This window comes from Lissotriton helveticus, chromosome 1_1 (genome assembly GCF_964261635.1).
Source record: "Lissotriton helveticus chromosome 1_1, aLisHel1.1, whole genome shotgun sequence".
In the NCBI taxonomy this organism is placed as follows: Eukaryota; Metazoa; Chordata; class Amphibia; order Caudata; family Salamandridae; genus Lissotriton; species Lissotriton helveticus.
This window is the reverse complement of record NC_136057.1, coordinates 1,886,701,924-1,886,728,996: the sequence shown is the minus strand read 5'-3', so window position 1 is coordinate 1,886,728,996 and position 27,073 is coordinate 1,886,701,924. Positions and strand designations below refer to the sequence as shown.

Genomic DNA, 27,073 nt, shown 5'->3' with positions numbered 1-27,073 from the left:
AACACCTAAAATGTAATTGCATACCCATAACCCTTTTGGACCTAATTATTCGATGCAACACTGGTCCTGGCAACAGAAAACTTTACTGGGGGCTCTGTGAGATGCACTTCCTCTAAGCATGGAGACCTCAGTGACTGACACAAACCTCTTATGAAACAAGCAGTGGGTGGAAGCATTTGGTGTTACTGATGTGGTTAGTGTCTGCAGCATCAGACAGAACAAAGTAGGTGTCCCCTCTGCGAGAGAGCGAGCACGCAGCGGACAAGTACAAACGAGGCGTATAAAGGAAGACCTCCTTTCACATCCTGAGGCAGTGATCAGAAGACCTCCCTGCAGAACCACTGGGCAAGAGGCATTGCTCTGGGGGTGGCAGAGACATAGCCCACCGCACCATGCAGCAGAACCTCAACTATGTCTACCCATCCGTTTTCTGGGTAGATGGCGTGGCTGGTGCACCACCTGCATCCACCGGGCCGCCCCTACCTCTGCGGAGGCCAGTGAAAAGAAGAACAGCTGGGACCTGGCTCTGCCTCTTTGCTGTTACTGTCTTGGTGTTCTTAGCTCTCACAGGAGTAGGACTGGGGTACTACAAGATCGTCCAGCTGCAAAACGATCTGGATAGGATGAAGAAGGTAAAGTCCACTCTACTTCAGAATCCTGCAAATGATTTCATCTGTTTTCAGGGGGATTTTGTGGGACAGTGGTACCATGAAGGATGTCACAGAATTAACCATGTTACTTTCTGGAATTTGTATATGTATATATATATATATATATATATATATATATATATATATATATATATATATATATATATATATATATATATATATATATATATATATATATATAAATACACACACATCTATATATGGATAGATAGATAGATAGATAGATAGACAGATAGATACCTTTCGAATAGGTAAACATAAGTAGATTAAAATAGCTGTTGATAAAATGAGATGCACTTGCCTTTTGCTGAATAATTTAAAAAAAGTTCTTCAATTAAAAAAAGAAACGAGAACTCAGTTTGAAATCCGGCATTGGTGTGAGAGAGAATAAAATAGGAATGATGCAAGCAATGCTGCTTCGAATTGGTATCCTTTAACAACATTTTACATGTTGAGGGCCTAATTTGCAAAATGCCTTTGTGAATCAGGCCCTCAGTCTGTTTCGTATCGGGACGCCCACATCCTGTACCTCAGGGCTCGTTTCATCACATCTCTTCAGGAAATGTAAGCGGTAGGGCTGCCAAGTTCTGTCAGCTCCTCTTACCCACATACTTGAGATACGGTGTGTATGGTATGTGATAGAGTATGTTATATATTATGTTTTGCTATTTTAGGTTGTGTTTTGTAGGATATGATGTTTATGTTATGTTGTATTAAATGCTTGTAAACATTTAATTAGCACTAGCACCAAGACCAGAAGGTTGCAAGCAATTACTTTATGAGGGATTGCGTAGATGGTGAGGTATTCGGGGGAGTTGAACCTTGAGTTAGTTTCTGATGGTCAGGCGCTGTTTTTGAGTTCTTCAGTCTGTTCACCATTGCTGGGCATTGGGCTTGGGGGTGCCTCGTCTCTCTTTGGAGACTATTTATTTATTTTTATTTTTTATTTTAAAAGTTTTATATAGCGCTGGCTAGACCCGGAGGTATCAGTGCGCTTTACATGAGCATCAGATCATAGTTACAGGTTACATCGTTACAAAGGTTACACAGTGTTTGAGGCATGTGGGCTGCTGAATTCACATCCACAGCATAGACCGCCGCCCAGTGCCGGGCCCGGACGATTGCACACCGCCGCCCCGGAAGAGTCCCCGAAGCACCACGAGACAGGTGCCCCCCCCCCCCCGGACCACAGCGCGCATGGGCATCAACTCCATCCCCAGACCGCTTCTTTCCGCCTTTGGGTTCGGATGTATATTCGTTATCTCCAGTTCGAAATCGATATAGACTTTTCTTAAGGCCTGATGCACTGTGGGAGTTGTAGTCTTGTCCATTGTAATTGAAGCATTTGGTCTAAAGCTGCAGTTTCTGGCGGAAGTGCTACATCTCGAAGAGAATCCACAAGAAATTGGATGGTTTTCCCTTACCAGCCATCTGGAGCCTTCTAATAACCATATTGGAAGAAAGGCTCCCATCGACGATGATTCAGTCATGCTGGTTCACCAAAATGTTGCGGAAATGGAAAGTACATTGCACTCTTCAACCTTTGGGGGCATCACTGGTTTGACTTGGTGGTCTACCCTGAACCCCTCAACAGCCTTGCATTTGTATATTACCCAATATTTTGTAGCAGCTTGGCAGGGGCAAATTTAAAATGTCCTCTCGCTCAGGGCAATGCTAACTTTAGGTGTCAGACCTCACAATTATATTATTTTACCTTTCTGGGAATGTTCAGGGCATCCGCGGGTAAAGAAGGACGGCTGGCAGTTGGGCACGTGGAACCCCCGGGGGAGCGTCACCCGTCAAAAGCGGGAGAGTTGAGTGGTTCTTATTTTCTCGGTTTACCACCTCTTAATACAGCAGCATTGGGGACACATGAGACCAGGGGTAGCAAAGGCAGTGGGTGTAAACCTAAATGGCCGCTGCCACCCCTGGCTGCCCCTTAGTGACCTCCAAGGCTCGAGACAACGGAAAGTCATCAAAGAACCTGTTTTACGTCGACAAGGACTCTGTGAGGCGCGAGCACTGGAAATACCAGTGACGCTTCCTGTGAGGAAGCGCGCCATGCCTCTGCACGTGCAGTGGGCAGAAAGCCACAGCCACTTCCTGATGCTTTCTTAAGATCGGACCAAGATCAATGCATAGGAAGCATATTCCGCTCTGACACATCTGTGTTGTGGGCTGTTGAGTGAATTAATGTAAACTATTATCGCAATTAGACTTAGAGGCTGTTTCACCAACTACTGTTGTCTGAGCCTGTAGGAAATCATTTTATAATTTCTTATATTAAAAATCAATATGTTATGGAAAACTCGTAGGGTACCAGTGCACCATTTTCCTATATCATTAGACTAAATGACAGGATGCCAATGGAATTCCTTAGCGTTATTTATCTGTCCCTTTCGTCTTTTTGCTGTCTGAGTAGGTCATGTTACTTTTCTATAGAACCTCTTGGAAGAATACATTTAAGTGTGCGTCACAGAAACCTTAACACATACTGGTCCTATTTTCCTGTTGCTCTCTAAAGGATTTTCAAATTTTCCTAAAAGAAACTCATAGAAATCTAGAAGAAATTATATAATAACCACTGGAAAAAATCATGTAGATGAATACAAGGAGAACATCCAATCCAGAATGCCTCATGTTGATGAAGTTGTATGATCTTGGCCACATCTCTATAATGCCAAAATTCAGAGCCTTTGCGAAGGGGTAAATGACAAATTTTAAACACTATATTAAAAACTGCATTTATAACAATAGCATTTGAGTATGGACTTGAAGCTACGCCCACTCTTCGCCCATATTTTTCATTGGCTTGTGTCATTGTCCTTTGTAAATGCTGGCTTCTGGTTCGTTACTAGGCTTGTTAGTCTCTCCTTAGTACCGCCTTGTATCATTTGTGACCTCCATGAGGACTGGCCCGTTTACTTCTGTTGTTACACAGTATGTCTTATTTAGTCAGTAGGCACTATTTTCTTTAATGAGTTTCTCCTACTGCAAGGAGGAAATGCTTTCCTGCAAAATTCTGCGCGCCGTGGAAGCTTTCACTTTCCAAACAGTCCGGGACAATGGCGGCCGCTTCTTTGAAATGAAATAGGTCTAGCATTTAGAAGAGTTTGAGCTATTGGCATTGTAAATGGCAATGCCTTTTATTTATATGTTAATTATCAAAAGAGGCATTGTAATTTACAATGCCAATAGCTGAAACTCTCGCTAATGCAAGACCAATTGCATTGCAAATGCTTGTTTATGTTACTGTCCTGATAATTGTGTTCATCACTTTTGCTGCTTTGATGTGACAATGGAGATGAAGTAGAAATCTGCGTGAGAAGTGCTGACAAGGAAGGTAGATTTTCATGCAGGCCCTGAAGGGCCATCTTGTCTGCACAATATAAATACACATGAACAAATTGGATGTCCCTTTTCTATATTTACAGCCGTTTGCCAGCAGCGATGGGTTGACGTCATTCCTAGAGAAGCACACCGGTGAGTACAACTTTACACACTATGGACACTGTGAATATAACCATCAACACAAGGCCTTGCCAAGACGTGCATCAACGTAGCTACCAGTAGTGTAGCAGATGCAGTGACACAGGGGTCCATAGGAATCAAGGGATGATCCCCAAATATGACTGCATGTTATTATCCAACTGGAGGGGAGGGGACCCCATTTTCATTGCTTGCTGTAAGGCCGAAAGTGTCCCTGCTACTTCACTGAAGATCTGCCCTCCACATACATACCCAGATTTTTCTGTCCTTCTGATGCTGTGTGCAGTGGTCTGTTTCTCTCCATTTCTCCTTTCCCCCCACGGTTTTAAATATATTTTGTATCTATTTCGCATGCAATGTATCCGGAGTGGCATTCTACCTGTGTTAGTGCTGGATTTCAAAGAAGGGTCATTCTTAGAGGGCCAAATGTTTGCATTTCAACCAATTATCCTGGATTGTCTGGCTGTCCAAGGGTTAGACTAAGGGATAATCCTGAACTGGTCTCATATTAGAGTTTGAGCTGACATTTATTCCTAGGGTTAACCACGACATCAAGTTGAAGAAGAGGAGTAACTTCATGGCTTAGTCAAGCCAAGTATTAATTATAAATGTATGAGTTTAAGGATGAAGGTCAGTCTTGACGTTGCATTTTTTTCTAGGTGTGAATTTTGAATCAATCGCCCCAGTAGACACTCTTGTAACAAAATCATGGCCTGGCATTCGGTATTTTCCAGGGGATACATTTTTGTAGTCTTGCTACGAACAGCATGTGCTGTCTACCGCAGACAGCATTGTAACCAATGCTTTAACATATAGAGCTGATTTGGGGTTTGGCCCTTGTTCATGACTGGATGGCTGCTTTCATGTCGGTTTCAGGTACCTGCTCTTGATTGGGTGGCTTCCCCCATTCTTGTGTTTGTCCCGCCCAAGGAGCATTTTGGTTTCACCCTACCTTTTGATTGGTTGAGCTCATCCTATCACTTCATATATCACATCGATAGAATTCATTGCACCGTGTCATGGCCGATATCACATCGATAGAATTCATTGCACCGTGTCAGGGCCAAACAAACGAATCTACAAAGTTCACCTGGAGTTCGGCAGAGGCAATGAACAACATCTTAGGGCAAACAGATACTGTCAAGCAGTGGGGTATACTCATGCAACCCGGTAGGGAAGCGGGTTATCCACATGTCTTGCAGGCAAGTCAAGGCACTGCACACAGACGAGCTGAACGGAGACCAGTGTACTCAGTCCTCAGGGGGACATGCAACAAAACTCCTACCCTCGACCACACACAAAGAAAATCAAGAGTCGATGGGATCATACCTAATTGGGATCGGGAAGAGGTCGGTACAAGGTCATGGTTGGCAGGCACCCTTAACACAACTCGACTCCTACGATGACAGAACAACAGAGAAAAGGGCCTCGAAACCCGTCCTCTAAAGATCTGCTCATGGAATATTAATGGCCTAAGTAACAAACTGGAGGATAAAGACACAATCTCTTACTTTCGGAAATTCGAGATATTATTATTACAAGAGACATGCCTCTTTGAACCGCAGCAAATAGAAGGTTTCAAATCTCACCACATTCCAGCACAAAAACTGAATCCTTCGGGAAGAGGGAGTGGCGGTCTAGCAATTTACATATCAATAAATAACGCAATCGCATCATGGGACCTATTAGGTTCATCACACTGCCTCCAGTGTGTGGGAATTTCCTTCTGATGCTGTGTGCAGTGGTCTTTTTCTCTCCATTTCTCCTTTCCCCCCACGGTTTTAAATATATTTTGTATCTATTTCGCATGCAATGTATCCGGAGTGGCATTCTACCTGTGTTAGTGCTGGATTTCAAAGAAGGGTCATTCTTAGAGGGCCAAATGTTTGCATTTCAACCAATAATCCTAGGGCCTCATTTATGAGGCTGTGCATCACTTTTACGCTGCTGGTGCGTCACTTTTTGTGACGCACCAGTGGCTTAAAAAATGCGCCTTGTTGCGCCATATTTACAAAGTGACGCATCTACCTAGATGCGTCACTTTGTAAACCCCTGCGCCACATTATACCTGCGCCAGGTATAATGTATGCAAGGGGGGCGTTTTCACGCAAGAAAGGGTAATGGAAGTGACGCAGTGAAATCTATAAGATTTCACTGCGCCATTTCTTGGCCGCTAATGCGTCAAAATCTTACGCCTGCTTCATGGCAGGCGTAAGACTGACGCAGGCACTAACAACATGGGACTAGCCCATGTGAAAGTACACATTGCTGGAGTTGCGTCACTTTTGTGACACACTCCAGCAATGCGTCACTTTTGCGCCTACAGATACGTCAGAAATACTGACGTATCTGTAACTCCTTGCAAACATGATGCGTCATACTATAAATATGACGCATCAAACATGTCGCAAGGAGTGCGCACTGAGAAGTGACGCATCGCTGCGTGAAAGCAGCGATGCGTCACTTCTCATAAATGAGGCCCCTGGATTGTCTGGCTGTCCAAGGGTTAGACTAAGGGATAATCCTGAACTGGTCTCATATCAGAGTTTGAGCTGAAAATTATTCCTAGAGTTTACCACGACATCAAGTTGAAGAAGAGGAGTAACTTCATGGCTGAGTCAAGCCAAGTATTAATTATAAATGTATGAGTTTGAGGATGAAGGTCAGTCTTGACGTTGCATTTTTTTCTGGGTGTGAATTTTGAATCAATCGCCCCAGTAGACACTCTCGTAACAAAATCATGGCCTGGCATTCGGTATTTTCCAGGGGATACATTTTTGTAGTCTTGCTACGAACAGCATGTGCTGTCTACCGCAGACAGCATTGTAACCAATGCTTTAACATATAGAGCTGATTTGGGGTTTGGCCCTTGTTCATGACTGGATGGCTGCTTTCATGTCTGTTTCAGGTACCTGCTCTTGATTGGGTGGCTTCCCCCATTCTTGTGTTTGTCCCGCCCAAGGAGCATTTTGGTTTCACCTTACCTTTTGATTGGTTGAGCTCATCCTATCACTTCATATATCACATCGATAGAATTCATTGCACCGTGTCATGGCCGATATCACATCGATAGAATTAATTGCACCGTGTCATGGCCAAACAAACAAATCTAAAGTTCACCTGGAGTTCGGCAGAGGCAATGAACAACATCTTAGGGCAAACAGATACTTTCAAGCAGTGGGGTATACTCATGCAACCCGGTAGGGAAGCGGGTTATCCACATGTCTTGCAGGCAAGTCAAGGCACTGCACACAGACGAGCTGAACGGAGACCAGTGTACTCAGTCCTCAGGGGGACATGCAACAAAACTCCTACCCTCGACCACACACAAAGAAAATCAAGAGTCGATGGGATCACACCAATTAGGGATTGGGAAGAGGTCGGTACATGGTCATGGTTGGCAGGCACCCTTAACACAACTCGACTCCTACGATGACAGCACAACAGAGAAAAGGGCCTCGAAACGCGTCCTCTAAAAATCTGCTGATGGAATATTAATGGCCTAAGTAACAAACTGGAGGATAAAGACACAATCTCTTACTTTCGGAAATTCGAGATATTATTATTACAGGAGACATGCCTCTTTGAACCGCAGCAAATAGAAGGTTTCAAAACTTACCCCATTCCAGCACAAAAACTGAATCTTTCGGGAAGAGGGAGTGGTGGTCTAGCAATTTACATATCAATAAATAACGCAATCGCCTCATGGGACCTATTAGGTTCATCACACTGTCTCCAGTGTGTGGGAATTTCTTACACCTCTAATAAAGGCCAGCGCACGACCCTGACCTTAATGAACGCCTACCTCCGCCCAAACCCAGCATCAAGGCAATCTTTCGCAGAAGAAGCTATAGCGACAGTTTTAAGAGTGAAAACTGGACTTCCTAATCCAGAAATATTTCTATCTGGTGATTTCAATATGTGGCTAATGTCAGACCCACAAAAAAACAAGGTCACTAAATCACACGAAAGCATCTGGGTCATACCACCGCAGGACCTGCCAGAACGGCACAAGGATGATCCGAAGGGTCGCTCCTTACAAGGCAACCTTGAAAATCTGGGCCTTAGAGCTTTAAACGGGCGCTTTCCCTCAGACAAGCCACCTCGCTTCTCTTATCTATCGAAAAATGGAGCATCGTTAATAGATTACACCTTTGTCAGTCTCTCACTCCTTCACCTAATAACAGGTTTCACTCTTGGAAGCAGAACAGAAAGTGACCACTGCCCCCAAGAAATATCGTTCAGGACCAGTCTAACTCAACATGAAGAAGAAAGGGCACTCCCATCCGAGAGCTACACGATTAATCTAAAACGAATCAAGTGCTCTTTTAGCAACTTTCAACAAGTAGCAATAGAGGCCAAACAAATTATTGAGCGCACCAGTGGATCCACGAATGACAAAATCACCAATTGGTCAACATTTGCAATCGAACTGACCGACAAATACGCTAAACCGATAAGACACGCTAACCTGAATGGGCAAAAACAGATGCCCTGTTGGAATCCCACGATACAATCTGCAATAAGAACTATGAATCGGGCATGGCGGGCGCTGAAAACAAATCCAATGGATTCTATAAAAATAACAAAATTGAGAGAGGCCCGCAGCCATCTTAAGAAAGCCAAAAGAGAACAACGCAGATCCTATTGGCATTCCTTCTGGGCTAGATTACAGCAAGATATTAAAAAAAACAATTCTGCTAGGTTTTGGCGAACCATCAACAGCATATCTGGGCACGCTTCGAAAGTTGCGACTTCATGCATATTGGAGACAGAGTGGGTCGACTTCTTGTATTTTCATTTTAATGATCGCAAAGAAAACACCTTTCACCAGAATTCCACCTTTGAAGACAATGTTGTTCAAAAAGTGGTAGATTGGGCATCTGACAGGAACACCAAACCCCCCCCCAAAGAAGGAACCCCTCAATGCGGATCAAAAAATTGCATCACAAAAAGAGTGCCCTTCGACTCAAAATAGTAAAGAACTCATAACAATCCAGAAGGCACAAATCGAAAAGCTGATTAAAAAGGGGAAGAAGGACGGGGCTCCTGGTCCAGGTGGAATCCCTCAAGCTTTGTTTAAGGATGATGCAACTTTCTGGGCCCGAAGTTAAGCACGTTATTTAACTTTATCCTGCAAAATAACATCATACCGCCCTCTTGGCAGGGATCAATCCTTGCACCAATTTCAAAGGCGGGGACAAAAAATCCCCCGGGAATTACTGCCTCATCGCCCTTATCGACAACGAAGCAAAGTATTTTGCAGGAGTGCTGCTTAATTCACTTAGGGCATGGGCGGATGATCACTCTGTCATTCCTCCGAATCAAACCGGTTTTACATGCAATACTGGCACCTCAGTTAATCTCATGACCCTCTCCTGCCTGATTGATCAGGCGGAGTTCAGTTCTTGCCCACTCTATATGGGATTTATTGACTACAAAGCGGCCTTTGACAACGTGAATAGAGCCAAGCTCTGGCAGAAGCTGTACAGACTTAATATCCCAACTGACCTTCTAAGAGCCATACAGCTTCTACACCAGGACACATGGGTCAGGATTAAGATCGGGGATGGCTCCAGACTATCACGTCCAATTCTGACGACAAAAGGCCTAAAACAAGGATGTGTCCTGGCCCCCACACTTTTTAACTTATTTCTATCCGACCTTCCTGAAGCCTTAAATAAGGTAAACTCCCACGCTCCAAAAGTAGCTGGTTTCTTGTTGTCAAACCTTCTATACGCCGAAGATGTGGTTCTTCTCAGCAAAACAAAGATCGGCATGCAAAGACTCATGGACGCCACCGCTTTATACTCACACAAGAATGAGCTCCAGATTAACAGCGAGAAGACCACAATTTTGGCGGTACGTCCAGGGAAGGCTAAGAAGCTTTCTTGGGCCCTGAACAAGGAAAGCATTGCTGAATCTAACTGCCACAAGTATCTTGGAGTTATTTTTAACAACACCGGCAGATATAAAACCCATCTGGAAGAACAAAAAAAGAAGGGTGCTGCACTTGCATTCGCAATTGGTTCAATACACAAGAAACTACAAGGTCCTACTTTCGCTCCAACAATACAGGTCGCGCAGGCAAAAATTATACCTACACTAACCTACGGTAGCGAAGTCCTAAAAGGATTGGATAGTGGCCAACTTGACAAAATCATTATAAAAATCTACAGAACAGTGTTCAAGTTACCAACTCAAACATCACTGGCCCAAATCAGGTTGGGACTGGGAATCTGCCATCAATCACTTGCCAGAGCCATGAGTTTTCTAGTGTGCTGCCACAAATTGAGGTCATCGAAGGAAGGCAGCCTAGCTCATCATCTATGGGTCTGTCTTCATACAAACTTATGGCGAGCAGGGCATGTTTATTGGGAAAGAGGCATAACAACTTTATGCCTAAAAGATCTTTGGAGCATGCAAGTAAGACAAAATGAATTCAAACGGCTAGCGAAAATAAGCAAAAAAAAGCTGTCTTCAGTGGAAGACAAGGCTCGCCAAGCAAAAAGAAGTCACGGCTGGTTGACCCTACAATCTTATGCCCAGTTGACTCCACAGCAGTATTTAATTTTACCATTCACAGCATGAACCAAACTAAGTTTTTTCAAATTGAGATTGGGAGTTATCAACTTGTTGGTTCACTTGCCAAAATGGAAAAGAGAACACGGACATGAACACTGTCGACTTTGTGGGACCCACAAAGAAGACATAATACACATCCTATGCCTTTGTCCAAATCTGCTGAATGAAAGACGGTCCCTTCTTAGGAAACTTTGGAATATAAACATGATCAGATCATGCAGAGTAGCAGTTTTGGCCTGCTTTGACCCTCGGAACACCAAACTAAACTGTGCCTTAGTAAGGTTCTTGAACCGAGCAGCAAACAAAATCTGTGAGGGGCCCAAAGTCTGTGAACCGCCATCAGCATAACATCTTGGCAACTTCCATTTGCCATTTTTTTCTATAATGGACTTAATTTATACTCCTTTTTAGGTTTTGCCTAGCGAAAGCTGCGCTCTGCGCAGCTTTTCGCGCAGGCGAAATCCTGTTGAGAACTGTAGGGTGCTTTGGGTCGGCCCTCGTCATTGATTGGCTGGCTCCGTAAACGGAGCCTTGCCATTGGACGAGGGGCCTGTCCGTCAATGCCGGACCAGACACGGGGGCGTTCCTGACATTCTTTGCCTTTTGCCGACGTCACGCGACGCCGGGAACGCCCCAGAGTCTGGTCCGGCATTGCCGGCACCTCCCTTGCTCTACTGTCATCACCACAACACTGCGCCCATTTTATCCCAAGCTAAACACTCGGAGAGGCGCAGTGACCGGGTCTTTGAAGGCCGCTCTCCCAATGAAAACAAGTTTTCTCTCCGAGTCAGCACGAGCAGGAAGACGAGCAGCGCGCCTCCCAGCTGGCCTCTCGCATCAGCATCCAGAGCTGCCCTGCGCGGTGTGTAGCTTCAGTGGAGCTTCAGAGTGCAGAGTGGAGCTTCAGAGTGGAGCTTCAGAGTGGAGCTTCAGAGTGGAGCTTCAGAGTGGAGCTTCAGAGTGGAGCTTCAGAGTGGAGCTTCAGAGTGCAGCTTCAGAGTGGAGCTTCAGAGTGCAGAGTGGAGCTTCAGAGTGCAGATTCAGAGTGGAGCTTCAGAGTGCAGAGTGGAGCTTCAGAGTGCAGATTCAGAGTGGAGCTTCAGAGTGCAGAGTGGAGCTTCAGAGTGCAGATTCAGAGTGGAGCTTCAGAGTGCAGAGTGGAGCTTCAGAGTGCAGATTCAGAGTGGAGCTTCAGAGTGCAGAGTGGAGCTTCAGAGTGCAGAGTGGAGCTTCAGAGTGCAGAGTGGAGCTTCAGAGTGGAGCTTCAGAGTGCAGAGTGGAGCTTCAGAGTGGAGCTTCAGAGTGCAGAGTGGAGCTTCAGAGTGCAGAGTGGAGCTTCAGAGTGGAGCTTCAGAGTGCAGAGTGGAGCTTCAGAGTGGAGCTTCAGAGTGCAGAGTGGAGCTTCAGAGTGCAGAGTGGAGCTTCAGAGTGGAGCTTCAGAGTGCAGAGTGGAGCTTCAGAGTGGAGCTTCAGAGTGCAGAGTGGAGCTTCAGAGTGGAGCTTCAGAGTGGAGCTTCAGAGTGGAGCTTCAGAGTGGAGCTTCAGAGTGGAGCTTCAGAGTGGAGCTTCAGAGTGCAGAGTGGAGCTTCAGAGTGCAGAGTGGAGCTTCAGAGTGGAGCTTCAGAGTGCAGAGTGGAGCTTCAGAGTGCAGAGTGGAGCTTCAGAGTGGAGCTTCAGAGTGGAGCTTCAGAGTGGAGCTTCAGAGTGGAGCTTCAGAGTGCAGAGTGGAGCTTCAGAGTGGAGCTTCAGAGTGGAGCTTCAGAGTGCAGATTCAGAGTGGAGCTTCAGAGTGCAGAGTGGAGCTTCAGAGTGCAGATTCAGAGTGGAGCTTCAGAGTGCAGAGTGGAGCTTCAGAGTGGAGCTTCAGAGTGCAGAGTGGAGCTTCAGAGTGGAGCTTCAGAGTGCAGAGTGGAGCTTCAGAGTGGAGCTTCAGAGTGGAGCTTCAGAGTGGAGCTTCAGAGTGGAGCTTCAGAGTGGAGCTTCAGAGTGGAGCTTCAGAGTGGAGCTTCAGAGTGCAGAGTGGAGCTTCAGAGTGCAGAGTGGAGCTTCAGAGTGCAGAGTGGAGCTTCAGAGTGGAGCTTCAGAGTGGAGCTTCAGAGTGGAGCTTCAGAGTGCAGAGTGGAGCTTCAGAGTGCAGAGTGGAGCTTCAGAGTGGAGCTTCAGAGTGCAGAGTGGAGCTTCAGAGTGCAGAGTGGAGCTTCAGAGTGCAGATTCAGAGTGGAGCTTCAGAGTGCAGATTCAGAGTGGAGCTTCAGAGTGCAGATTCAGAGTGGAGCTTCAGAGTGCAGAGTGGAGCTTCAGAGTGGAGCTTCAGAGTGGAGCTTCAGAGTGGAGCTTCAGAGTGGAGCTTCAGAGTGGAGCTTCAGAGTGGAGCTTCAGAGTGGAGCTTCAGAGTGGAGCTTCAGAGTGGAGCTTAGGAGTGGAGCTTCAGAGTGGAGCTTCAGAGTGGAGCTTCAGAGTGGAGCTTCAGAGTGGAGCTTCAGAGTGGAGCTTCAGAGTGCAGAGTGGAGCTTCAGAGTGCAGATTCAGAGTGGAGCTTCAGAGTGGAGCTTCAGAGTGCAGATTCAGAGTGGAGCTTCAGAGTGGAGCTTCAGAGTGCAGATTCAGAGTGGAGCTTCAGAGTGCAGAGTGGAGCTTCAGAGTGGAGCTTCAGAGTGCAGAGTGGAGCTTCAGAGTGGAGCTTCAGAGTGCAGAGTGGAGCTTCAGAGTGGAGCTTCAGAGTGCAGAGTGGAGCTTCAGAGTGCAGAGTGGAGCTTCAGAGTGGAGCTTCAGAGTGGAGCTTCAGAGTGCAGAGTGGAGCTTCAGAGTGGAGCTTCAGAGTGGAGCTTCAGAGTGGAGCTTCAGAGTGGAGCTTCAGAGTGGAGCTTCAGAGTGGAGCTTCAGAGTGGAGCTTCAGAGTGGAGCTTCAGAGTGGAGCTTCAGAGTGGAGCTTCAGAGTGGAGCTACAGAGTGGAGCTGCAGAGTGGAGCTTCAGAGTGGAGCTGCAGAGTGCAGAGTGGAGCTTCAGAGTGCAGATTCAGAGTGGAGCTTCAGAGTGCAGAGTGGAGCTTCAGAGTGGAGCTTCAGAGTGCAGAGTGGAGCTTCAGAGTGCAGAGTGGAGCTTCAGAGTGGAGCTTCAGAGTGCAGAGTGGAGCTTCAGAGTGGAGCTTCAGAGTGCAGAGTGGAGCTTCAGAGTGGAGCTTCAGAGTGCAGAGTGGAGCTTCAGAGTGGAGCTTCAGAGTGCAGAGTGGAGCTTCAGAGTGGAGCTTCAGAGTGGAGCTTCAGAGTGCAGAGTGGAGCTTCAGAGTGCAGATTCAGAGTGGAGCTTCAGAGTGCAGAGTGGAGCTTCAGAGTGCAGAGTGGAGCTTCAGAGTGGAGCTTCAGAGTGGAGCTTCAGAGTGGAGCTTCAGAGTGGAGCTTCAGAGTGGAGCTTCAGAGTGCAGCTTCAGAGTGGAGCTTCAGAGTGCAGAGTGGAGCTTCAGAGTGCAGATTCAGAGTGGAGCTTCAGAGTGCAGAGTGGAGCTTCAGAGTGCAGATTCAGAGTGGAGCTTCAGAGTGCAGAGTGGAGCTTCAGAGTGGAGCTTCAGAGTGCAGAGTGGAGCTTCAGAGTGGAGCTTCAGAGTGCAGAGTGGAGCTTCAGAGTGGAGCTTCAGAGTGGAGCTTCAGAGTGGAGCTTCAGAGTGGAGCTTCAGAGTGGAGCTTCAGAGTGGAGCTTCAGAGTGCAGAGTGGAGCTTCAGAGTGGAGCTTCAGAGTGGAGCTTCAGAGTGGAGCTTCAGAGTGCAGCTTCAGAGTGGAGCTTCAGAGTGCAGCTTCAGAGTGGAGCTTCAGAGTGCAGAGTGGAGCTTCAGAGTGCAGATTCAGAGTGGAGCTTCAGAGTGCAGAGTGGAGCTTCAGAGTGGAGCTTCAGAGTGCAGAGTGGAGCTTCAGAGTGGAGCTTCAGAGTGCAGAGTGGAGCTTCAGAGTGGAGCTTCAGAGTGGAGCTTCAGAGTGGAGCTTCAGAGTGGAGCTTCAGAGTGGAGCTTCAGAGTGGAGCTTCAGAGTGGAGCTTCAGAGTGCAGAGTGGAGCTTCAGAGTGCAGAGTGGAGCTTCAGAGTGCAGAGTGGAGCTTCAGAGTGGAGCTTCAGAGTGGAGCTTCAGAGTGGAGCTTCAGAGTGGAGCTTCAGAGTGGAGCTTCAGAGTGGAGCTTCAGAGTGGAGCTTCAGAGTGGAGCTTCAGAGTGCAGAGTGGAGCTTCAGAGTGGAGCTTCAGAGTGGAGCTTCAGAGTGGAGCTTCAGAGTGGAGCTTCAGAGTGGAGCTTCAGAGTGGAGCTTCAGAGTGCAGAGTGGAGCTTCAGAGTGCAGATTCAGAGTGGAGCTTCAGAGTGGAGCTTCAGAGTGGAGCTTCAGAGTGGAGCTTCAGAGTGGAGCTTCAGAGTGGAGCTTCAGAGTGGAGCTTCAGAGTGGAGCTTCAGAGTGGAGCTTCAGAGTGCAGATTCAGAGTGGAGATTCAGAGTGGAGCTTCAGAGTGCAGAGTGGAGCTTCAGAGTGCAGATTCAGAGTGGAGCTTCAGAGTGCAGAGTGGAGCTTCAGAGTGGAGCTTCAGAGTGCAGAGTGGAGCTTCAGAGTGCAGAGTGGAGCTTCAGAGTGGAGCTTCAGAGTGCAGAGTGGAGCTTCAGAGTGGAGCTTCAGAGTGCAGAGTGGAGCTTCAGAGTGGAGCTTCAGAGTGGAGCTTCAGAGTGGAGCTTCAGAGTGGAGCTTCAGAGTGGAGCTTCAGAGTGGAGCTTCAGAGTGGAGCTTCAGAGTGGAGCTTCAGAGTGGAGCTTCAGAGTGGAGCTTCAGAGTGGAGCTACAGAGTGGAGCTTCAGAGTGGAGCTGCAGAGTGGAGCTTCAGAGTGGAGCTGCAGAGTGCAGAGTGGAGCTTCAGAGTGCAGATTCAGAGTGGAGCTTCAGAGTGCAGAGTGGAGCTTCAGAGTGGAGCTTCAGAGTGCAGAGTGGAGCTTCAGAGTGCAGAGTGGAGCTTCAGAGTGGAGCTTCAGAGTGCAGAGTGGAGCTTCAGAGTGGAGCTTCAGAGTGCAGAGTGGAGCTTCAGAGTGGAGCTTCAGAGTGCAGAGTGGAGCTTCAGAGTGGAGCTTCAGAGTGCAGAGTGGAGCTTCAGAGTGGAGCTTCAGAGTGGAGCTTCAGAGTGCAGAGTGGAGCTTCAGAGTGCAGATTCAGAGTGGAGCTTCAGAGTGCAGAGTGGAGCTTCAGAGTGCAGAGTGGAGCTTCAGAGTGGAGCTTCAGAGTGGAGCTTCAGAGTGGAGCTTCAGAGTGGAGCTTCAGAGTGGAGCTTCAGAGTGGAGCTTCAGAGTGGAGCTTCAGAGTGCAGCTTCAGAGTGGAGCTTCAGAGTGCAGAGTGGAGCTTCAGAGTGCAGATTCAGAGTGGAGCTTCAGAGTGCAGAGTGGAGCTTCAGAGTGCAGATTCAGAGTGGAGCTTCAGAGTGCAGAGTGGAGCTTCAGAGTGGAGCTTCAGAGTGCAGAGTGGAGCTTCAGAGTGGAGCTTCAGAGTGCAGAGTGGAGCTTCAGAGTGGAGCTTCAGAGTGGAGCTTCAGAGTGGAGCTTCAGAGTGGAGCTTCAGAGTGGAGCTTCAGAGTGCAGAGTGGAGCTTCAGAGTGGAGCTTCAGAGTGGAGCTTCAGAGTGGAGCTTCAGAGTGCAGCTTCAGAGTGGAGCTTCAGAGTGCAGCTTCAGAGTGGAGCTTCAGAGTGCAGAGTGGAGCTTCAGAGTGCAGATTCAGAGTGGAGCTTCAGAGTGCAGAGTGGAGCTTCAGAGTGGAGCTTCAGAGTGCAGAGTGGAGCTTCAGAGTGGAGCTTCAGAGTGCAGAGTGGAGCTTCAGAGTGGAGCTTCAGAGTGGAGCTTCAGAGTGGAGCTTCAGAGTGGAGCTTCAGAGTGGAGCTTCAGAGTGCAGAGTGGAGCTTCAGAGTGCAGAGTGGAGCTTCAGAGTGCAGAGTGGAGCTTCAGAGTGGAGCTTCAGAGTGGAGCTTCAGAGTGGAGCTTCAGAGTGGAGCTTCAGAGTGGAGCTTCAGAGTGGAGCTTCAGAGTGGAGCTTCAGAGTGCAGAGTGGAGCTTCAGAGTGGAGCTTCAGAGTGGAGCTTCAGAGTGGAGCTTCAGAGTGGAGCTTCAGAGTGGAGCTTCAGAGTGGAGCTTCAGAGTGGAGCTTCAGAGTGGAGCTTCAGAGTGCAGAGTGGAGCTTCAGAGTGGTGCTTCAGAGTGGAGCTTCAGAGTGGAGCTTCAGAGTGGAGCTTCAGAGTGGAGCTTCAGAGTGGAGCTTCAGAGTGGAGCTTCAGAGTGGAGCTTCAGAGTGGAGCTTCAGAGTGGAGCTTCAGAGTGGAGCTTCAGAGTGGAGCTTCAGAGTGCAGATTCAGAGTGGAGATTCAGAGTGGAGCTTCAGAGTGCAGAGTGGAGCTTCAGAGTGCAGATTCAGAGTGGAGCTTCAGAGTGCAGAGTGGAGCTTCAGAGTGGAGCTTCAGAGTGCAGAGTGGAGCTTCAGAGTGCAGAGTGGAGCTTCAGAGTGGAGCTTCAGAGTGCAGAGTGGAGCTTCAGAGTGGAGCTTCAGAGTGCAGAGTGGAGCTTCAGAGTGGAGCTTCAGAGTGGAGCTTCAGAGTGGAGCTTCAGAGTGGAGCTTCAGAGTGGAGCTTCAGAGTGGAGCTTCAGAGTGGAGCTTCAGAGTGGAGCTTCAGAGTGCAGAGTGGAGCTTCAGAGTGGAGCTTCAGAGTGGAGCTTCAGAGTGGAGCTTCAGAGTGGAGCTTCAGAGTGGAGCTGCAGAGTGGAGCTGCAGAGTGCAGAGTGGAGCTTCAGAGTGGAGCTTCAGAGTGGAGCTGCAGAGTGCAGAGTGGAGCTTCAGAGTGCAGAGTGGAGCTTCAGAGTGGAGCTTCAGAGTGCAGAGTGGAGCTTCAGAGTGCAGAGTGGAGCTTCAGAGTGGAGCTTCAGAGTGCAGAGTGGAGCTTCAGAGTGGAGCTTCAGAGTGCAGAGTGGAGCTTTAGAGTGGAGCTTCAGAGTGCAGAGTGGAGCTTCAGAGTGGAGCTTCAGAGTGCAGAGTGGAGCTTCAGAGTGGAGCTTCAGAGTGGAGCTTCAGAGTGCAGAGTGGAGCTTCAGAGTGGAGCTTCAGAGTGGAGCTTCAGAGTGCAGAGTGGAGCTTCAGAGTGCAGATTCAGAGTGGAGCTTCAGAGTGCAGAGTGGAGCTTCAGAGTGGAGCTTCAGAGTGCAGAGTGGAGCTTCAGAGTGGAGCTTCAGAGTGGAGCTTCAGAGTGGAGCTTCAGAGTGGAGCTTCAGAGTGGAGCTTCAGAGTGCAGCTTCAGAGTGGAGCTTCAGAGTGGAGCTTCAGAGTGGAGCTTCAGAGTGCAGCTTCAGAGTGGAGCTTCAGAGTGCAGAGTGGAGCTTCAGAGTGCAGATTCAGAGTGGAGCTTCAGAGTGCAGAGTGGAGCTTCAGAGTGGAGCTTCAGAGTGCAGAGTGGAGCTTCAGAGTGGAGCTTCAGAGTGCAGAGTGGAGCTTCAGAGTGGAGCTTCAGAGTGCAGAGTGGAGCTTCAGAGTGGAGCTTCAGAGTGGAGCTTCAGAGTGGAGCTTCAGAGTGGAGCTTCAGAGTGGAGCTTCAGAGTGGAGCTTCAGAGTGGAGCTTCAGAGTGGAGCTTCAGAGTGCAGATTCAGAGTGCAGAGTGGAGCTTCAGAGTGCAGAGTGGAGCTTCAGAGTGCAGAGTGGAGCTTTAGAGTGGAGCTTCAGAGTGGAGCTTCAGAGTGGAGCTTCAGAGTGGAGCTTCAGAGTGGAGCTTCAGAGTGGAGCTTCAGAGTGGAGCTTCAGAGTGGAGATTCAGAGTGGAGCTTCAGAGTGCAGAGTGGAGCTGCAGATTCAGAGTGGAGCTGCAGAGTGCAGATTCAGAGTGCAGAGTGGAGCTTCAGAGTGCAGATTCAGAGTGGAGCATCAGAGTGCAGATTCAGAGTGGAGCTTCAGAGTGCAGAGTGGAGCTTCAGAGTGCAGATTCAGAGTGGAGCTTCAGAGTGCAGAGTGGAGCTTCAGAGTGCAGATTCAGAGTGGAGCTTCAGAGTGCAGAGTGGAGCTTCAGAGTGCAGAGTGGAGCTTCAGAGTGGAGCTTCAGAGTGGAGCTTCAGAGTGCAGAGTGGAGCTTCAGAGTGCAGAGTGGAGCTTCAGAGTGGAGCTTCAGAGTGCAGAGTGGAGCTTCAGAGTGCAGAGTGGAGCTTCAGAGTGGAGCTTCAGAGTGCAGAGTGGAGCTTCAGAGTGCAGAGTGGAGCTTCAGAGTGCAGAGTGGAGCTTCAGAGTGGAGCTTCAGAGTGGAGCTTCAGAGTGGAGCTTCAGAGTGGAGCTTCAGAGTGGAGCTTCAGAGTGGAGCTTCAGAGTGGAGCTTCAGAGTGGAGCTTCAGAGTGGAGCTTCAGAGTGGAGCTTCAGAGTGGAGCATCAGAGTGGAGCTTCAGAGTGGAGCTTCAGAGTGGAGCTTCAGAGTGGAGCTTCAGAGTGGAGCTTCAGAGTGGAGCTTCAGAGTGGAGCATCAGAGTGCAGAGTGGAGCTTCAGAGTGCAGAGTGGAGCTTCAGAGTGCAGATTCAGAGTGGAGCTTCAGAGTGCAGAGTGGAGCTTCAGAGTGCAGAGTGGAGCTTCAGAGTGCAGATTCGAGCTTCAGAGTGCAGATTCGAGCTTCAGAGTGCAGATTCGAGCTTCAGAGTGCAGATTCGAGCTTCAGAGTGCAGATTCAGAGTGGAGCTTCAGAGTGCAGAGTGGAGCTTCAGAGTGCAGAGTGGAGCTTCAGAGTGCAGATTCAGAGTGCAGAGTGGAGCTTCAGAGTGGAGCTTCAGAGTGGAGCTTCAGAGTGGAGCTTCAGAGTGGAGCTTCAGAGTGGAGCTTCAGAGTGGAGCTTCAGAGTGCAGATTCAGAGTGCAGATTCAGAGTGGAGCTTCAGAGTGCAGATTCAGAGTGGAGCTTCAGAGTGCAGATTCAGAGTGGAGCTTCAGAGTGGAGCTTCAGAGTGGAGCTTCAGAGTGGAGCTTCAGAGTGGAGCTTCAGAGTGGAGCTTCAGAGTGGAGCTTCAGAGTGGAGCTTCAGAGTGGAGCTTCAGAGTGCAGAGTGGAGCTTCAGAGTGCAGAGTGGAGCTTCAGAGTGCAGAGTGGAGCTTCAGAGTGGAGCTTCAGAGTGCAGAGTGGAGCTTCAGAGTGCAGAGTGGAGCTTCAGAGTGGAGCTTCAGAGTGGAGCTTCAGAGTGGAGCTTCAGAGTGGAGCTTCAGAGTGGAGCTTCAGAGTGGAGCTTCAGAGTGGAGCTTCAGAGTGGAGCTTCAGAGTGGAGCTTCAGAGTGGAGCTTCAGAGTGCAGAGTGGAGCTTCAGAGTGCAGAGTGGAGCTTCAGAGTGCAGAGTGGAGCTTCAGAGTGGAGCGAGACTCATCCTCGACATCCCCCGACGCAGCCACATCTCCGGACACCTGAGAGATCTGCACTGGCTCCCGGTCAACAAGAGAATCACCTTCCGGCTCCTCACCCACGCGCACAAAGCCCTACACGACCAAGGCCCGAGCTACCTCAACAACCGGATCACCTTCTACACCCCCAAGCGCCTCCTCAGATCAACCAACCACGCCCTCGCCGCCGTCCCCCGCATCCGAAGAGCGACAACAGGAGGAAGATCCTTCTCCTACCTGGCCGCCAAGACCTGGAACTCACTTCCGACCAATCTGCGCCTGACCCAAGACCACCTCTCCTTCAGGAAGAAGCTCAAGACCTGGCTGTTCGAGCAGTAGCGGCACCCCCCCCCCTCCCAGCGCCTTGAGACCCTACGGGTGAGTAGTGCGCTCTACAAATGAACTGATTGATTGATTGATTGAGCTTCAGAGTGCAGAGTGGAGCTTCAGAGTGCAGAGTGGAGCTTCAGAGTGGAGCTTCAGAGTGGAGCTTCAGAGTGGAGCTTCAGAGTGGAGCTTCAGAGTGGAGCTTCAGAGTGGAGCTTCAGAGTGGAGCTTCAGAGTGGAGCTTCAGAGTGCAGAGTGGAGCTTCAGAGTGGAGCTTCAGAGTGGAGCTTCAGAGTGGAGCTTCAGAGTGCAGAGTGGAGCTTCAGAGTGGAGCTTCAGAGTGCAGAGTGGAGCTTCAGAGTGGAGCTTCAGAGTGCAGAGTGGAGCTTCAGAGTGCAGATTCAGAGTGGAGCTTCAGAGTGCAGAGTGGAGCTTCAGAGTGCAGATTCAGAGTGGAGCTTCAGAGTGCAGAGTGGAGCTTCAGAGTGGAGCTTCAGAGTGCAGAGTGGAGCTTCAGAGTGGAGCTTCAGAGTGCAGAGTGGAGCTTCAGAGTGGAGCTTCAGAGTGCAGAGTGGAGCTTCAGAGTGGAGCTTCAGAGTGCAGAGTGGAGCTTCAGAGTGGAGCTTCAGAGTGGAGCTTCAGAGTGCAGAGTGGAGCTTCAGAGTGCAGAGTGGAGCTTCAGAGTGGAGCTTCAGAGTGGAGCTTCAGAGTGGAGCTTCAGAGTGGAGCTTCAGAGTGGAGCTTCAGAGTGCAGAGTGGAGCTTCAGAGTGCAGAGTGGAGCTTCAGAGTGGAGCTTCAGAGTGCAGAGTGGAGCTTCAGAGTGCAGAGTGGAGCTTCAGAGTGCAGATTCAGAGTGGAGCTTCAGAGTGCAGAGTGGAGCTTCAGAGTGGAGCTTCAGAGTGGAGCTTCAGAGTGGAGCTTCAGAGTGGAGCTTCAGAGTGGAGCTTCAGAGTGGTGCTTCAGAGTGGAGCTTCAGAGTGGAGCTTCAGAGTGGAGCTTCAGAGTGGAGCTTCAGAGTGGAGCTTCAGAGTGGAGCTTCAGAGTGGAGCTTCAGAGTGGAGCTTCAGAGTGGAGCTTCAGAGTGGAGCTTCAGAGTGGAGCTTCAGAGTGCAGAGTGGAGCTTCAGAGTGGAGCTTCAGAGTGGAGCTTCAGAGTGGAGCTTCAGAGTGCAGATTCAGAGTGGAGCTTCAGAGTGGAGCTTCAGAGTGCAGATTCAGAGTGGAGCTTCAGAGTGCAGAGTGGAGCTTCAGAGTGCAGATTCAGAGTGGAGCTTCAGAGTGCAGAGTGGAGCTTCAGAGTGCAGATTCAGAGTGGAGCTTCAGAGTGCAGAGTGGAGCTTCAGAGTGGAGCTTCAGAGTGCAGAGTGGAGCTTCAGAGTGGAGCTTCAGAGTGCAGAGTGGAGCTTCAGAGTGCAGAGTGGAGCTTCAGAGTGGAGCTTCAGAGTGCAGAGTGGAGCTTCAGAGTGGAGCTTCAGAGTGGAGCTTCAGAGTGGAGCTTCAGAGTGGAGCTTCAGAGTGGAGCTTCAGAGTGGAGCTTCAGAGTGGAGCTTCAGAGTGGAGCTTCAGAGTGCAGAGTGGAGCTTCAGAGTGGAGCTTCAGAGTGGAGCTTCAGAGTGGAGCTTCAGAGTGGAGCTTCAGAGTGGAGCTTCAGAGTGGAGCTGCAGAGTGCAGAGTGGAGCTTCAGAGTGCAGATTCAGAGTGGAGCTTCAGAGTGCAGAGTGGAGCTTCAGAGTGGAGCTTCAGAGTGCAGAGTGGAGCTTCAGAGTGCAGAGTGGAGCTTCAGAGTGGAGCTTCAGAGTGCAGAGTGGAGCTTCAGAGTGGAGCTTCAGAGTGCAGAGTGGAGCTTCAGAGTGGAGCTTCAGAGTGCAGAGTGGAGCTTCAGAGTGGAGCTTCAGAGTGCAGAGTGGAGCTTCAGAGTGGAGCTTCAGAGTGGAGCTTCAGAGTGCAGAGTGGAGCTTCAGAGTGGAGCTTCAGAGTGGAGCTTCAGAGTGGAGCTTCAGAGTGCAGAGTGGAGCTTCAGAGTGCAGATTCAGAGTGGAGCTTCAGAGTGCAGAGTGGAGCTTCAGAGTGGAGCTTCAGAGTGCAGAGTGGAGCTTCAGAGTGGAGCTTCAGAGTGGAGCTTCAGAGTGGAGCTTCAGAGTGGAGCTTCAGAGTGGAGCTTCAGAGTGGAGCTTCAGAGTGGAGCTTCAGAGTGGAGCTTCAGAGTGCAGCTTCAGAGTGGAGCTTCAGAGTGCAGAGTGGAGCTTCAGAGTGCAGATTCAGAGTGGAGCTTCAGAGTGCAGAGTGGAGCTTCAGAGTGGAGCTTCAGAGTGCAGAGTGGAGCTTCAGAGTGGAGCTTCAGAGTGCAGAGTGGAGCTTCAGAGTGGAGCTTCAGAGTGGAGCTTCAGAGTGGAGCTTCAGAGCGGAGCTTCAGAGCGGAGCTTCAGAGCGGAGCTTCAGAGCGGAGCTTCAGAGTGGAGCTTCAGAGTGGAGCTTCAGAGTGGAGCTTCCGAGTGGAGCTTCAGAGTGGAGCTTCAGAGTGGAGCTTCAGAGTGGAGCTTCAGAGTGGAGCTTCAGAGTGCAGAGTGGAGCTTCAGAGTGCAGAGTGGAGCTTCAGAGTGGAGCTTCAGAGTGCAGAGTGGAGCTTCAGAGTGCAGAGTGGAGCTTCAGAGTGCAGATTCAGAGTGGAGCTTCAGAGTGCAGAGTGGAGCTTCAGAGTGGAGCTTCAGAGTGGAGCTTCAGAGTGGAGCTTCAGAGTGGAGCTTCAGAGTGGAGCTTCAGAGTGGAGCTTCAGAGTGGAGCTTCAGAGTGGAGCTTCAGAGTGCAGAGTGGAGCTTCAGAGTGCAGATTCAGAGTGGAGCTTCAGAGTGGAGCTTCAGAGTGGAGCTTCAGAGTGGAGCTTCAGAGTGCAGATTCAGAGTGGAGCTTCAGAGTGCAGAGTGGAGCTTCAGAGTGCAGATTCAGAGTGGAGCTTCAGAGTGCAGAGTGGAGCTTCAGAGTGGAGCTTCAGAGTGCAGAGTGGAGCTTCAGAGTGGAGCTTCAGAGTGCAGAGTGGAGCTTCAGAGTGCAGAGTGGAGCTTCAGAGTGGAGCTTCAGAGTGCAGAGTGGAGCTTCAGAGTGGAGCTTCAGAGTGCAGAGTGGAGCTTCAGAGTGGAGCTTCAGAGTGGAGCTTCAGAGTGGAGCTTCAGAGTGGAGCTTCAGAGTGGAGCTTCAGAGTGGAGCTTCAGAGTGGAGCTTCAGAGTGCAGAGTGGAGCTTCAGAGTGCAGATTCAGAGTGGAGCTTCAGAGTGCAGAGTGGAGCTTCAGAGTGGAGCTTCAGAGTGCAGAGTGGAGCTTCAGAGTGCAGAGTGGAGCTTCAGAGTGGAGCTTCAGAGTGCAGAGTGGAGCTTCAGAGTGGAGCTTCAGAGTGCAGAGTGGAGCTTCAGAGTGGAGCTTCAGAGTGCAGAGTGGAGCTTCAGAGTGGAGCTTCAGAGTGCAGAGTGGAGCTTCAGAGTGGAGCTTCAGAGTGCAGAGTGGAGCTTCAGAGTGGAGCTTCAGAGTGCAGAGTGGAGCTTCAGAGTGGAGCTTCAGAGTGGAGCTTCAGAGTGCAGAGTGGAGCTTCAGAGTGGAGCTTCAGAGTGGAGCTTCAGAGTGGAGCTTCAGAGTGCAGAGTGGAGCTTCAGAGTGCAGAGTGGAGCTTCAGAGTGGAGCTTCAGAGTGCAGAGTGGAGCTTCAGAGTGGAGCTTCAGAGTGGAGCTTCAGAGTGGAGCTTCAGAGTGGAGCTTCAGAGTGGAGCTTCAGAGTGCAGCTTCAGAGTGGAGCTTCAGAGTGCAGAGTGGAGCTTCAGAGTGCAGATTCAGAGTGGAGCTTCAGAGTGCAGAGTGGAGCTTCAGAGTGGAGCTTCAGAGTGCAGAGTGGAGCTTCAGAGTGGAGCTTCAGAGTGCAGAGTGGAGCTTCAGAGTGGAGCTTCAGAGTGCAGAGTGGAGCTTCAGAGTGGAGCTTCAGAGTGGAGCTTCAGAGTGCAGAGTGGAGCTTCAGAGTGGAGCTTCAGAGTGGAGCTTCAGAGTGGAGCTTCAGAGTGGAGCTTCAGAGTGGAGCTTCAGAGTGGAGCTTCAGAGTGGAGCTTCAGAGTGGAGCTTCAGAGTGCAGATTCAGAGTGCAGAGTGGAGCTTCAGAGTGCAGAGTGGAGCTTCAGAGTGCAGAGTGGAGCTTCAGAGTGCAGAGTGGAGCTTCAGAGTGGAGCTTCAGAGTGCAGAGTGGAGCTTCAGAGTGGAGCTTCAGAGTGCAGAGTGGAGCTTCAGAGTGGAGCTTCAGAGTGCAGAGTGGAGCTTCAGAGTGGAGCTTCAGAGTGGAGCTTCAGAGTGCAGAGTGGAGCTTCAGAGTGGAGCTTCAGAGTGGAGCTTCAGAGTGGAGCTTCAGAGTGGAGCTTCAGAGTGGAGCTTCAGAGTGGAGCTTCAGAGTGGAGCTTCAGAGTGGAGCTTCAGAGTGCAGATTCAGAGTGCAGAGTGGAGCTTCAGAGTGCAGAGTGGAGCTTCAGAGTGCAGAGTGGAGCTTCAGAGTGCAGAGTGGAGCTTCAGAGTGCAGAGTGGAGCTTCAGAGTGGAGCTTCAGAGTGGAGCTTCAGAGTGGAGCTTCAGAGTGGAGCTTCAGAGTGGAGCTTCAGAGTGGAGCTTCAGAGTGGAGCTTCAGAGTGGAGCTTCAGAGTGGAGCTTCAGAGTGCAGATTCAGAGTGGAGCTTCAGAGTGCAGAGTGGAGCTTCAGAGTGCAGATTCAGAGTGGAGCTTCAGAGTGGAGCTTCAGAGTGGAGCTTCAGAGTGGAGCTTCAGAGTGGAGCTTCAGAGTGGAGCTTCAGAGTGGAGCTTCAGAGTGGAGCTTCAGAGTGGAGCTTCAGAGTGGAGCTTCAGAGTGCAGAGTGGAGCTTCAGAGTGCAGAGTGGAGCTTCAGAGTGGAGCTTCAGAGTGCAGAGTGGAGCTTCAGAGTGGAGCTTCAGAGTGGAGCTTCAGAGTGGAGCTTCAGAGTGGAGCTTCAGAGTGGAGCTTCAGAGTGGAGCTTCAGAGTGGAGCTTCAGAGTGGAGCTTCAGAGTGGAGCTTCAGAGTGGAGCTTCAGAGTGCAGATTCAGAGTGGAGCTTCAGAGTGCAGAGTGGAGCTTCAGAGTGCAGATTCAGAGTGGAGCTTCAGAGTGGAGCTTCAGAGTGGAGCTTCAGAGTGGAGCTTCAGAGTGGAGCTTCAGAGTGGAGCTTCAGAGTGGAGCTTCAGAGTGGAGCTTCAGAGTGGAGCTTCAGAGTGGAGCTTCAGAGTGCAGAGTGGAGCTTCAGAGTGCAGAGTGGAGCTTCAGAGTGCAGAGTGGAGCTTCAGAGTGGAGCTTCAGAGTGCAGAGTGGAGCTTCAGAGTGGAGCTTCAGAGTGGAGCTTCAGAGTGGAGCTTCAGAGTGGAGCTTCAGAGTGGAGCTTCAGAGTGGAGCTTCAGAGTGGAGCTTCAGAGTGGAGCTTCAGAGTGGAGCTTCAGAGTGGAGCTTCAGAGTGGAGCTTCAGAGTGCAGATTCAGAGTGGAGCTTCAGAGTGCAGATTCAGAGTGGAGCTTCAGAGTGCAGAGTGGAGCTTCAGAGTGGAGCTTCAGAGTGCAGAGTGGAGCTTCAGAGTGGAGCTTCAGAGTGCAGAGTGGAGCTTCAGAGTGGAGCTTCAGAGTGCAGAGTGGAGCTTCAGAGTGGAGCTTCAGAGTGGAGCTTCAGAGTGGAGCTTCAGAGTGGAGCTTCAGAGTGGAGCTTCAGAGTGGAGCTTCAGAGTGGAGCTTCAGAGTGGAGCTTCAGAGTGCAGAGTGGAGCTTCAGAGTGCAGAGTGGAGCTTCAGAGTGCAGAGTGGAGCTTCAGAGTGGAGCTTCAGAGTGGAGCTTCAGAGTGGAGCTTCAGAGTGGAGCTTCAGAGTGGAGCTTCAGAGTGGAGCTTCAGAGTGGAGCATCAGAGTGGAGCATCAGAGTGGAGCATCAGAGTGGAGCATCAGAGTGGAGCATCAGAGTGGAGCTTCAGAGTGGAGCTTCAGAGTGGAGCTTCAGAGTGGAGCTTCAGAGTGGAGCTTCAGAGTGGAGCTTCAGAGTGGAGCTTCAGAGTGGAGCTTCAGAGTGGAGCATCAGAGTGCAGAGTGGAGCTTCAGAGTGCAGAGTGGAGCTTCAGAGTGGAGCTTCAGAGTGGAGCTTCAGAGTGGAGCTTCAGAGTGCAGAGTGGAGCTTCAGAGTGCAGATTCAGAGTGGAGCTGCAGAGTGGAGCTTCAGAGTGCAGAGTGGAGCTTCAGAGTGCAGATTCAGAGTGCAGAGTGGAGCTTCAGAGTGGAGCTTCAGAGTGGAGCTTCAGAGTGGAGCTTCAGAGTGGAGCTTCAGAGTGGAGCTTCAGAGTGGAGCTTCAGAGTGGAGCTTCAGAGTGCAGATTCAGAGTGCAGATTCAGAGTGGAGAGTGGAGCTTCAGAGTGCAGATTCAGAGTGGAGCTTCAGAGTGCAGATTCAGAGTGGAGCTTCAGAGTGCAGATTCAGAGTGGAGCTTCAGAGTGCAGATTCAGAGTGGAGCTTCAGAGTGGAGCTTCAGAGTGGAGCTTCAGAGTGGAGCTTCAGAGTGGAGCTTCAGAGTGGAGCTTCAGAGTGGAGCTTCAGAGTGGAGCTTCAGAGTGGAG

The 27,073-nt window shown here is 49.9% G+C and overlaps 1 protein-coding gene across 1 annotated transcript in view; it reads left to right on the top strand.

The window, feature by feature from the left end:
- The first annotated feature begins 215 nt into the window (after positions 1-215).
- LOC144775474 (tumor necrosis factor ligand superfamily member 6-like) overlaps positions 216-27,073 on the top strand; it is a 60,495-nt gene continuing 33,637 nt past the window's right edge. Inside the window, exons 1-2 of the mRNA XM_078659230.1 lie at positions 216-632; positions 4,106-4,154. Of these exons, the coding sequence (XP_078515356.1) occupies positions 393-632; positions 4,106-4,154 (289 nt within the window). The 5' untranslated portion in view covers positions 216-392. The remainder of the gene's footprint in view (positions 633-4,105; positions 4,155-27,073) is intronic.